The sequence below is a fragment of the Oncorhynchus gorbuscha genome, linkage group LG12 (genome assembly GCF_021184085.1).
Source record: "Oncorhynchus gorbuscha isolate QuinsamMale2020 ecotype Even-year linkage group LG12, OgorEven_v1.0, whole genome shotgun sequence".
Classification (NCBI taxonomy): Eukaryota; Metazoa; Chordata; class Actinopteri; order Salmoniformes; family Salmonidae; genus Oncorhynchus; species Oncorhynchus gorbuscha.
Window position 1 is genome coordinate 62074352 of NC_060184.1, and position 13596 is coordinate 62087947.

Consider the following 13596-nt stretch of genomic DNA (forward strand, 5'->3'; position numbering starts at 1 on the left):
ACAGGCAGACAGTGATGTTGTTTGAATGGAACTTTACTGACCTCACAGATGTCTTTGAGGTGTTTGATGTAGTCTCTCTCTGTGCCCATGATCTCATTGATAACGTTAGTCCTCATCTGGTCCTTACACGGCAGGCCTGGTCCCAGGATCAGACCCACCCCTGGCCGGTCCACTTCCCCAGCCCCAGCCTCTTCCAGCTGGGCTAGGTACTCCTCCATGGGCTCATCCTGGTTCACACGCAACTAAAGGGACCAAGAAGAAAGGGTCATTGTTATAGAATACCCTCACTAACAGATCAGTTTAGATGCTACAAACATTTCTTATACTGTCTTATTTTTCAGTTAGGCTACCTATGTGGATCAACTGAGAAAATGTACAAACATTCATTAGGTATGTAAGGACCATAAGAAAGTCAACATTAAAAATAAGAAAACAATCTTTCTATTTTAAATGAGCTAATGCTTCACAGTTGCCCCAAATTGCTGACAACAGCTCTAGCTGCCCATCTAACCCTGTACTGTAGCAGCAATAATAGATATCAAAGATAAGCAAGGTAAAGAGTATTTCATTGATGTTGTCTTTAGTTTCCCAGAGAGATGGAGAGAGAAAGAGTGAGAGAAAGAGAGAAGAAGAGAGATGGGAGATATGGAGAGTTCGTTTCTTACCCGAACAAAGCTAGCTGGGAACCAGCCCTCACTGTCCAGGATGCGTCCCCACCACCACTCCTTGTTGGTGGCATCCACTACCTCGATGACGTCCCCCGCCTTGAAGCCAAGCTCCTGGTCGTCCATGGTGACATGGTCCCACAGGGCCTCGGCGTACACACAGCTGCCATCACTGATCAGCTGGGGAGGGGACAGACAGGGGTCAACACAGGTCAGTATGGGAGGGGAAAAGGAGAGGGGACAGACAGGGGTCAACACAGGTCAGTATGGGAGGGGAAAAGGAAAGGGGACAGACAGGGGTCAACACAGGTCAGTATGGGAGGGGAAAAGGAGAGGGGACAGACAGGGGTCAACACAGGTCAGTATGGGAGGGGAAAAGGAGAGGGGACAGACAGGGGTCAACACAGGTCAGTATGGGAGGGGAAAGGAGAGGGGACAGACAGAGGTCAACACAGGTCAGTATGGGAGGGGAAAAGGAGATGGGACAGACAGGGGTCAACACAGGTCAGTATGGGAGGACTTCACAGTGACATAACAAAAAATGTACAACATTTGTAATACATGGTGAACAAGCTTGAAATACTTTATGAAGGCCCACATTTGTATTCTTGACCAGGGAAAACTCTAGTTATGGTCTACCTAGGGGCCCTGGAGGTTTCCCTGGTCAGGTGGTCCGGAAAAACTCTGTCCGTTCTTCATTCAGAATGGATGACTTTGTAAAACAAGGTGAAGCTGGTCTACAAATAACATCAATAACATCACTGGAAGACAAAGTGGCTGATAGAGAGAGTAGAGACATGATTTACAAGGTAGTGGGTCTGTCCGGTATCACTCAACTGGAACGTGTGACTTTAAGACATGACACAAACAACCTATAGAATACCATTCATCGCACAAGGGATGACTTTACATTTACAACACAAGACATACACAATGTTGTTCCAACACAGAGATGATGACTTTGTAACAACAATATTTCTACTCAGTAAGTTACATTTTAGTAACAGACACAACATGATAATATTGCTGCTACAGCCCTAGATAAGCTAAGTGAGACAGGTCCTAAAGCATTGATTGCTTTGTTGAGCCAAGCCACTGAGTCTGAGAGGGGCTTGACAGAGATCAATGTGGAGATAAGAGAGATAGAGAGAGAGAGAAAGGGAGAGACAGAAAGAGAGAGAGAAATCGAGAGGGAGAGAGAGAAAGAGAGAGCGAAAGAGAGAGATCGAGAGAGAGAGGGAGAGAGAGAGATCGAGAGGGAGAATGAGAGAGAGCTAAAAAGCCTGCGTTACTTATAAATGTACTGCAGTGCTCGTATTTCACACTGCCACATACACACACACATTACTGCGTCAACATCATGCTGGCGTCAGAGGGGCATTTGTGTCATTCTTCCATAGTAGCAGTAAGCCTTATCAAAGCCAGAATGGCCCATAGGGCAGGAGCCTATCTTCTGTTTCTATAGCATGAGCAAGTACAACATTCTGGAAAGGATGCTTGTCATAATTGTATTATTGCTCAAAAAGCCACAACTAACTAACTAACTAACTAACTAACTAACTAACTAACTAACTAACTAACTAACTAACTAACTAACTAACTAACTAACTAACTAACTAACTAACTATAATGTAACTCCTCAAGTGCTGGCTCCTATACTTATGAAAGGCCTTCAGAAGGTCAAGCAGAGGCTAAATGATACCAGAACACGATCTCTGTGTCTATTTCCATGTCGGTTCTATGGGGGCTAGGGTAATCTATGTGTTTCTATTTCTACGTCTATTCTGTTGGTTAGGGTGATCTACTAAGTGTCTATTTCTATGTCTGTCCTGCCATCGATCCATCGTCATGGCGAGGAGGTCTTTGGGCCTGTTGCTAGGCGACACACCCACCATCTCGCCTCTTCTCTCCTCTACTGATCCTGCCATCATTATACAACAAAACACCAGAATATCTCCCTTCACAGAGAGTAGAAACCAGGTTGAAGACATAACTATTGTAGTATTAGCTGTACTGGGACATCAATATGAGTTTGTATAGAGGGGGAACATAGAGGGAGAATCCAAACATAAAAACACACTGTAATGTGAGTGTATCTCTGCCAGGCGGTGGATGTAAACAGTGCACTTCTCCCTGAGTCTCCTGGTCAGTAGCTCTAGGCCTTGTTACTGCCCCTCTCACCTGCCCCTCTCATCACACCCCTGCCTCCGTTTCAAACCAGCCTCTCTGTGTCCTGAGCTGCTTCGTCACCCCTCATGGCAACGCTCCAAGCCCCTAATGCTCCACACACACACACACACACACACACACACACACACACACACACACACACACACACACACACACACACACACACACACACACACACACACACACACACACGCACACACGCACACACGCACACACACACACGATCCCCTTCCCTAAGAAACACACACACACACACACACACACACACACACACACACACACACACACACACACACACACACACACACACACACACACACACACACACACACACACACACACACACACACACACACACACACACACACACACACACACACACACACACACACACCCCTTCCCTAAGAAACACACACACACACACACACACACACACACACACACACACACACACACACACACACACACACACACACACACACACACACACACACACACACACACACACACACACACACACACACACAGCTGATCCCCCTCGCTCTGTGCAGCTGAACCCTAGCGAGAGCAGCCGAGCGGTAAAAACACACATCTGACCACATGGATCATCCACATGCTTCCTTCCACTACATGACGTTATATACAGTGGAAGTCGGAAGTTAACATACACCTTAGCCAAATACATTTAAACTCAGTTTTTCACAATTCCTAACATTTATTCCAAGCAAAAATTTGCTGTCATTAGACAGCTTTTATTTATTTCATCACATTCCCAGTGGGTCAGAAGTTTACATACACTCAATTAGTATTTGGTAGCATTGCCTTTAAATTGTTTAACTTGGGTCAAACGTTTCAGGTAGCCTTCCACAAGCTTCCCACAATAAGTTGGGTGAATTTTGGCCCATTTTTCCTGACAGAGCTTGTGTAACTGAGTCAGGTTTGTAGGCCTCCTTGCTCGCACACGCTTTTTCGCACACAAATTTTCTAGAGGATTGAGGTCAGGGCTTTGTGATGGCCACTCCAATACCTTGACTTTGTTGTTCTTAAGCCATTTTGCCACAACTTTGGGAAGTTTTCTTGGGGTCATTGTCAATTTGGAAGACCCATTTGCGCCCAAGCTTTAACTCCCTGACTGATGTCATGAGATGTTGCTTCAATATATCCACATAACTTTCTTTCCTCATGATGCCATCTATTTTGTGAAGTAAACCAGTCCCTCCTGCAGCAAAACACCCCCACAACATGATGCTGCCATCCCCATGCTTCACGATTGGGATGCTGTTCTTCGGCTTGCAAGCCTCCCCCTTTATCCTCCAAGCATAACGATGGTCATTATGGCCAAACAGTTCTATTTTTGTTTCATCAGAGCAGAAGAAATTTCTCCAAAAAGTACGATCTTTGTCCCCATGTGCAGTTGCAAACCATAGTCTGGCTTTTTTATGGTGGTTTTGGAGCAGTGGCTTCTTCCTTGCTGAGCGGCCTTTCAGCTTATGTCGATATAGGACTTGTTTTACTGTGGATATAGATTTTGTACCTGTTTCCTCCAACATCTTCACAAGGTCCTTTGCTGGTGTTCTGAGACTTATTTTCACTTTTCGCACCCAATTACGTTCATCTCTAGGAGACAGAATGGGTCTCCTTCCTGAGCGGTATGATGGCTGCGTGGTCCCATGGTGTTTATACTTGTCTACATTTGTTTGTACAGATGAACATGGTACCTTCAGGCATTTGGAAATTGCTCCCAAGGATGAACCAGACTTGTGAAGGTCTACAATTGTATTTCTGAGGTCTTGGCTTATTTCTTTTGATTTTCCCAAGATGTCAAGCAAAGAAGCACTGAGTTTGAAGGTAGGCCTTGAAATACATCCACAGGTACACCTCAAAATGACTCAAATAATGTCAATTAGCCTATCAGAAACTTCTAAAGCCATGACATAATTTTCTGGAATTTTCCAAGCTGTTTAAAGTCAACTTAGCATATGTAAACTTCTGACCCAATGGAATTGTGAAACAGTGAATTATAAGTGAAATAATCTGTCTGTAAACAATTATTGGAAAAATGACTTGTGTCATGCACAAAGTAGATGTCCTAACTGACTTGCCAAAACTATAGTTTATTAACAAGGCATTTGTGGTGTGGTTGAAAAACAAGTTTTAATGACTCCAACCTAAGTGTAGGTAAACTTCCGACTTCATCTGTAACGTGCTAAACATTGTAACCTACATATATCTCATAGAGATCTCATGTTTAGCACATAACTGGTGCTAAACAGTGGCCTATACAAAACGCATTCTGTAAATTCACACAGGACCAATTATCATTCAAACAATAACGCACGTATTCTCAACGTACAACACCATATTGTTAAGAATAAGACCCAACAACAGAGAAATGGATTATGTTCAGGCACATAAATAACACAAACATACACAAATAATAAACACAACCGGTTCTTCTTCTCACACATGCACAACACAGGCATAGGAAAACACTGAACTACAGACCAAAAAGTTCAAAATGTACAAGACAGAATATTTGCTACCGTCCACGGTTTGTCAACAACCCCCATGGTGCAAGCTAGCTAACCCGTCCGACACACTCTCTGGGCTAAGCAGCAGCATAGTGGTCCTATCCTCTACCCAGTCTAGCTCATCCTTTGCTCGGTTTTACCTGTGGTCTCGTCCTTTTATCCTGGACTCCCATCCACAGCTGTACCCCCAACTCTCCACCAGGGAATCCTCCCTCTCTCCTCCTCCTTCCTCCTCTCTGTCTTCCTTGATCAACGATACGCGGCGTGTGTGTGTGTGTGTGTGTGTGTGTGTGTGTGACGTCGGCGTGTGTGTCTCTCTACTAGAAGGCCAGGAGGAACATGAGCACTACGTTGATGATGACGAGCAGCATCATGATCATGAAAACCACCACCTTCTGAGTCTCTGGGTGGAGGTTGCAGCGCAGCAATGTGTTGAGGTAGCCCAAACGCTGCCGGGCGCGGTGAGCGCCACCACCGCGAGCCATCACGTAGGCCCCGGCAGGGCCCTCACCCCTCCCCCCCTGTCCGTCTCTTTCCTCCTCTTCTTCTCCTCCTTCACTAGCCAGCCGGCCTGTCCTCCGCCTCTCTCTTCCTCTTCTCTCCGCCAGGCTCCCCTCGTTCTGCTTCACTGCGACGCCTTGCTGCCTGTGTCTGAGCACTCCCCTCTTCTCTCTCCCTCCCTGTTTTCCACGTCCTCTCTCTCCCTCTTCTCTCTTCCTCTCGCCGTCTTCGCTATTTATTCGTCTTGTCAGGATGTGAGGTAGAGATAATGCTGCATCTTTCTCAATACAATCCTCATTTCCCCTCCACCTCCTTTAGTTTTTCTTGTCCTCCGTCCTCTTCTGTCGTTCCTCGTCCCGTATCTGGGTTACGTCCACACCGCTATTTGTGCTCTTCTAACATGGCAGCTCTTTTCCCTTTATCTCCCTCTCTCTTTCTCTCTCCCTCCCTCTCTTGCGCTCCCTTTTAAGTGTACTCTGAAGCTAAAATGGTGCTGGGGTCTGCCTGAAGCTACACTAGCACAACCATCCATCCAACTCCCTGGATCGCAGTTTTTTTTTCTTTCTTTCTTTTTTTTACCTTCCTACCGCGAGCAGCCAATCAGGCGGCTGAGTGTGTCTCCGTATCCTGGATACCAGAGTGGATGAGGAGGGCCTTAGCAACTCCAGGGAGGGTGGGGGATGGGGAGAGGGAGGAGGGGAAGGAGGGAGCAGGAGGATGCAGAATAATAGACTGTGTGTGAGGGAAGGGAGAGGGTATGTGGGCTGCGTGTGTGTGTGCGCGCGTGAGTGTGATCTGCCTAGAATTGATTAGCCTCATCAGCTGATGGCTGGCCCGTCACTCACAGACTTAATATGTCTGATTAAAACAGGAGAGAACGGGATTAATGCATCGGATTATTATACAGGATTATCATACTGCTATTTTAGCCAATTAATTAACATACAATCACTGACCTGATGAAATTATTGGATTCTCCAACTCTCTCCCCCCTCCCCCGGTCCCTTCTCTCTATTCTCTCGCTCTCTCTTTCTCTTCTCTCTCTCTGACCTGGATACCCAGGTGTAGCCAAACAGACCTACAGTATTTACTGCAGCCGCCCGTATCCACTCAACTAAACAGAATATGATGAGCAAGGCCACCTCACCCCGACTCTAATTTAGACAGTCTACTACATGGAAGGCCTTTTATTTGTATTTATTTTCGGAACTCAGTCTGGGTCTGAATTTACTGTTGCGAGTTAGAATAGTGGAATGCACAAGATGCAATTTCGAAATATGGCTGTGCATCATCAGTTCTTCTCTTGTTATGTCAGTCACTGATAGTCAGTCAATAAGCCCATGTCAGATAAAAAAAAATTGATTGCTAAATTAGTTTGAGTGATTAGTGCTTTTTGAGGTCGGTTCGGTTTTGATTCGATTATGAAAAAATTCTCATGTTTTTTTATTTCGGTTTTGGTAATTTTTCTAACATGAAATGCAATATGTGGGTTGAATGCTGTAACAACAGAATAAAACAATACAAGGCCCGCGATGGTAGTGACTGTCCATTACTGCTGATCACTTATTAACCATCACATTACCATCACATTATGAATGCGCGGCCCTGCTGACAGGTGTCTTCACAGACATTTTCAATCTATCCTTGTCCCAGTCTGCAATCTCAACATGTTTCAAACTGACCAAATGACCATCACCCTGTAGCATTCACATCTGTAAGTATAAAGTGCTTTCAAAGGCCGGTCGTGATACACATCAACACCATCATCCCAGACACCCTAGACCCACTCTAATAAGGATACTGCCCCCAACAGATCCACAGGTCCATTTTGGAACGGGTCCAACACTTTGGACCGGTGAAGACCTGCAATACATACAGGGCCTTAAGAAAGTATTCATACCCCTTGACTTATTCCACATTCTGTTGTGTTACAGCCTGACTGCAAAATTGATTAAATAGACACAATACCCCATAATAACAAAGTGAAAACATGTTTTTAGAAATCTTTGCAAAGGTATTGAAAATTAAATTCTGAAATATCTCATTTACAAAAGTATTCACACCCCTGATTACAGCTTTGAGTCTTTCTGGGTAAGTCTCAAAGGGCTTTCACCACACCAGGATCGTGCAACATCTCAGCCACTCAGGACCATTCACTGTCTTCTTGGTAGGAAAATTCAGTGTAGATTTGGCCTTGTGTTTTAGAATATTGTCCTGCTGAAAGGTGAATTCATCTCCCAGTGTCTGGTAGAAAGCAGACAGAACCAGATTTTCCTCTAGGATTTTGCCTGTGCTTAGTTCCATTCCATTTTTTTTTTATCCTGAAAAACACCCCAGTTCTTAATGATTACAAGCATACCCATAACGTGATGCAACCACCCCTATGCTTGAAAATATGGAGAGGGGTACTCAGTAACGTGTTGTATTGTATTTTCCCCAAACATAACACTTTTTGATAAAGGACAAAGTCAATTGCTTTGCCACATTTTTTGCAGTATAGTGCCTTGTGGAAAACAGGATGCATTCTATACAGGCTTCCTTCTTTTCACTGTATCATCCATCCTCACTTTTCTCACAGCCATTCAACTCTGTAACTGTTTTAAAGGCACCATTGGCCTCATGGTGAAATCCCTGAGTGGTTTCCGTCCTCTACGGCAACTGAGTTAGGAAGAATGTCTGTATCTTTGTAGTGACTGGGTGTATTGATACACCATCCAAAGTGTAATTAATAACTGCACAATGCTCATAGGGATTTATACCCATCTACCAATAGGTGGCCTTCTTTTCAAGGCATTGGAAAACCTCTCTGGTCTTTGTTGTTGAATCTATGTTTGAAATTCACTGCTAGACCATGTGTGTGTGGTGTACAGAGATGAGGTATTCATTTAACAATCATGTTAAACACCATTATTGCACACAGAGTGAGTCCATGCAACTTATTATGTGACTTGTTAAGGAAATGTTTACTCCTGAACTTATTTAGGCCATAACAAAGGGGTTGAATACTTATTGACTCAATACATTTTAGCTTTTCATTTATAATTCATTTGTAAAAATGTCTAAAAACAGATTTCCACTTTGACATTATGGGGTATTGTGTGTAGGCCAGTGAACAAAAAAAATCCAAATTTAGTCCATTTAAATGCAGGCTGTAACACAACATTTGTAAAAAGTCAAGGTGTGTGAATACTTTCTGAAGGCTCTGTACACATCACACACTTTTACACTCATCATTTGCTGCTGCTTCTCTGTTCTTTATTTGACTCTTATTGTTATCTATCCTGATGCCTCGTCACTTTACCCTTCATGTACACACACTATCTACCTCAAATACCTTGTACCTTTGCATGTTGATCTGGTACTGCTACTCCCTATATATAGCTTCATTCTTATGCATTTTACTTTATTCCTCTTGTGTTACTATTTCATTTTTGAAACTCTGCTTTGTTGGGAAGAGCTCGTATGCAAGCATTTCATCGTAAAGTCTAAACTAGTTGTATTCAACACGTGTCAAAACAGCTCATTTTACTATCCGCCCCATGGCAAAATGAGTAGAATTGCAGGAAACTTGCTTTCAATCTGTAACATTTTCTCTACACCCCATGGCAAATGTGTATAATTGCACGCAATTAACTGTAAAACATAAAAAATGTCTTGCCACTGTCAAAGAGGGGGTCACTAAAATGTTCAGCTTGTAATGTGTGGAGTGGAACTTCCAACATGATGAGAAATGATTCATTAACGGGCACATTTCACTGGACATTATACTCCCGGACACAGATTCATTTTAATCGTGGACTATAAAGCTATTTCCATGGAGGTTCTCCATTGACCATGCTTTTTAGTCCATCCCTAGACTTAATCTGTGAGTTGGAAACCGGACCTTATCCTGAGCTTTTCTAGAGATCGTATTTCTATGGTGTCATACATCACAGCCCTGTATGGGTAACCACAGCAACAAGACCCTAACCCAGCATTCCCTGCTCTCTCCTGTGTTTACAGCCCCTCTCTCCTCTCTCTCCTGCCACAGAGGCCATTTTCATCACCGTGCTAAGACTTGGTCCCATTGCTCGTCATACCTTTCTACCTCCATCCATGTTGACTATTGAATGAATGTTTCTAACACATTATGGAATACCTGTGTTGCGAGAGAGAGAGAGAGAGAGAGAGAAGAGAGAGAGAGAGAGAGAGAGAGAGAGGGAGGGAGGGAGGGAGGGAGGGAGAAAGAGAGAGAGAGAGAGAGAGAGAGAGAGAGAGAGAGAGAGAGAGAGAGAGAGAGAGAGAGAGAGAGAGAGAGAAGAAAGACACTCAGACAGGCAGGCAGACAAAACAAAAGTCTACCTCATTTATGGCCAGTTGTTCTCCACCTCCCCCTGGGTGTCCACAGCGATGTCCGGAGCTGCGGAACTCTTCATACAGGTCTTCATCACTGCCTAGATCATCACCCAGACCGGCCTTCTCTCCACCTCCGTCTGGTACTATCACCGCTGAGGGAGAGAAAGAGAGAGAGAGAGGGAGACGTTAAATAACAACATACCCTACTTTACTACAAATACAATGATACAGGCCACAAAACAAAAAAAATGGTTACCACACAATCAAGAGGTCTGATTAAAGGGTGTCCTATTTCATTTGGTTGAGTTACAGTTGAGCTGCAGCGGAGTTCCAACCCAGTTGTGGTGATCTGAATCATCGTTACTCACAGCCCAGTAGGAACATGCACCCACTGCCTCTCACTGAGACAAACTGGCATGACAGGGAAACGAGAAAATCCCATGGCACCATGTCAGTGACCAGTGGCCTTTGGGTCTCACCCTACCCTCACCCTCACCCCAACCTCACCCAAACCCTTACGCCAATTCTTCCCCGGTCACAGTCCCTGTCTCTGTACCTAAGCCTCAGATGGAACTCTGCTCCAGTTTGTGCACTGATTAGAAACATTGCTTTTACAAAGAGAGATTACTAAAAGAGATGGCCATGGGAATAAACTATAAACACACATTATCTCGATAGCTGATCTTTACATCTTTCATCGTGATAATGAGTATGAGGTTAGGGTAAGTTCATATGTTTACACAGAGACGTAATATATGGATGGGCCATTATGAAGTTATGAAGGTATACTTGCTGTTACACACACAGACACACACACAGACACACACACACATGCACACACGCACACAAACACTCATTGCCCTCTCTTCCTGACTGTAGGTAACTGCCATGCAGATGCAGCTATAAATATTCTCCTGTCTGTCTGGTGAACCTCATCAACACATCCCTGCTCTACAAACAGCTGTTGCCATGCCGAGAGTCTCCGTGGTGACAAATCACCCTGGAGACAGGGAGCCGGGCATAATGAGAGAACACAGAGCGTTCAGACCCCCTCAGGCGATCAGGAGAAACGGATTCGGCACATCACTCGGCTATTAAAAATATACATATTCAACGCCTAGAGCTGAGTAGTATTTTAGGACTATATTCTACTGTCTTTTCCACTTCAGCAGTCTGTCAGGATGAAGAAAACTTTGTGTAAAATGATTCTACACAATCTACCTTTTCTTCTCTGAACCTAAAGGACAACCACGGAAAATCACACAGTACCCTATACGGTCAGAGAACATACACACCAATCATAGTTTATCTATAGCGTTTTTATCTAACAGAGAACATACACACCAATCATAGTTTATCTATAGTGTTTTAATCTAACAGAGAATATACACACCAATCATAGTTTATCTTTAGCGTTAATCTAACAGAGAACATACACACCAATCATAGTTTATCTATAGTGTTTTAATCTAACAGAGAACATACACACCAATCATAGTTGATCAATAGCGTTTTAATCTAACAGAGAACATACACACCAATCATAGTTGATCTATAGCGTTTTAATCTAACAGAGAACATACACACCAATCATAGTTTATCTATAGCGTTAATCTAACAGAGAACATACACACCAATCATAGTTGATCTATAGCGTTTTAATCTAACAGAGAACATACACACCAATCATAGTTTATCTATAGTGTTTTAATCTAACAGAGAACATACACACCAATCATAGTTTATCTATAGTGTTTTAATCTAACAGAGAACATACACACCAATCATAGTTGATCTATAGCGTTTTAATCTAACAGAGAACATACACACCAATCATAGTTGATCTATAGCGTTTTAATCTAACAGAAAACATACACACCAAGCATAGTTGATCTATAGTGTTTTAATCTAACAGAGAACATACACACCAATCATAGTTTATCTATAGTGTTTTAATCTAACAGAGAACATACACACCAATCATAGTTTATCTATAGTGTTTTAATCTAACAGAGAACATACACACCAATCATAGTTTATCTATAGTGTTTTAATCTAACAGAGAACATACACACCAATCATAGTTTATCTATAGTGTTTTAATCTAACAGAGAACATACACACCAATCATAGTTTATCTATAGCGTTTTAATCTAACAGAGAACATACACACCAATCATAGTTGATCTATAGCGTTTTAATCTAACAGAGAACATACACACCAATCATAGTTTATCTATAGTGTTTTAATCTAACAGAGAACATACACACCAATCATAGTTGATCTATAGCGTTTTAATCTAACAGAGAACATACACACCAATCATAGTTTATCTATAGCGTTTTAATCTAACAGAGAACATACACACCAATCATAGTTGATCTATAGCGTTTTAATCTAACAGAGAACATACACACCAATCATAGTTGATCTATAGCGTTTTAATCTAACAGAGAACATACACACCAATCATAGTTTATCTATAGTGTTTTAATCTAACGTCATAAACTACCATTTTATTGTCGTCATTTACATCCAGATGCTTTAATCAGTGTTTTTACTTTAGCCATCAAACAACAAGTGAATGAAATTGAATGTCAAAGACAGTGCATATAGGAGCAGCTATCCCCTATAACAGGGTCCCCCTATGACAGGGTTCCCCAACTGGTGGCCCCCGGGCCAGGTGGTTTTCTTTAGCTTCCAAGTTTTCTGAGCCAAAAATGTGCATTTCCATTGTTGGACATAAAAGACTGTAAAAACAAAAGGAAATCCGCTCCAAGTGGTTTTAATTTGGAAAATCTGTTCCCAAGTATTCCCACGCATAATTGAGAAACACGTGATCGTATACAAAAAAGTATTCGAAATTATGATGTTTTAGTCAAAAATTATATATGTTTTGGCTTCTTGCGGTCAATTTGCAGTCTACAAATTATTTGTAATTATGTTCCGCCACCCAGACCATCTGTTCATGAACAAATCGGCCCAGGGCTGAATCTAGTTGATGATCCCTGCCCTATGACGTCTTTTATGATTATGCAGTACCAGTTTTGTCCTCAGGGGGTCAGTGTAACCCACAGTGACTGAGTGCACTACTATCTGCCTGCCTGCCTGCTGTAGACTCAGACAGTCCATGGCAGACTGGCACTACTCCAGGTATCGAGTGGCCTTTATTTATGTGAGCCTGTAAAAGGCTGGGCCAGATTGCTCTTTGCGTCTCGTTTATAAAAGGATGGAGGGGGAAGGCAGTATATGAAAGACCCCACAAGATGTTAGTCAAACTGGCATCTGGGGGCCGATAGGGAAAAACTAAACCTAGAATATCAATGATAATATCAGAATACCTTCTTGTTTTCAGACTTACAGTGCTTTTGAG

The 13596-nt window shown here is 42.9% G+C and overlaps 1 protein-coding gene across 4 annotated transcripts in view; it reads right to left on the bottom strand.

The window, feature by feature from the left end:
* LOC123991207 (rho guanine nucleotide exchange factor 4-like) overlaps positions 1 to 13596 on the bottom strand; it is a 97503-nt gene that overhangs the window by 18436 nt on the left and 65471 nt on the right. For 3 of the 4 annotated variants that reach the window (XM_046292543.1, XM_046292542.1, XM_046292544.1), the window contains 3 exons: positions 10229 to 10374; positions 666 to 845; positions 42 to 242 (listed from right to left, as the gene is read on the bottom strand). In XM_046292543.1, coding sequence (XP_046148499.1) covers positions 42 to 242; positions 666 to 845; positions 10229 to 10374 — 527 coding nt within the window. Of the gene's footprint in view, positions 1 to 41; positions 243 to 665; positions 846 to 5526; positions 6871 to 10228; positions 10375 to 13596 lie in introns of those variants that run through there. The other variant, XM_046292545.1, reaches the window with a different exon arrangement.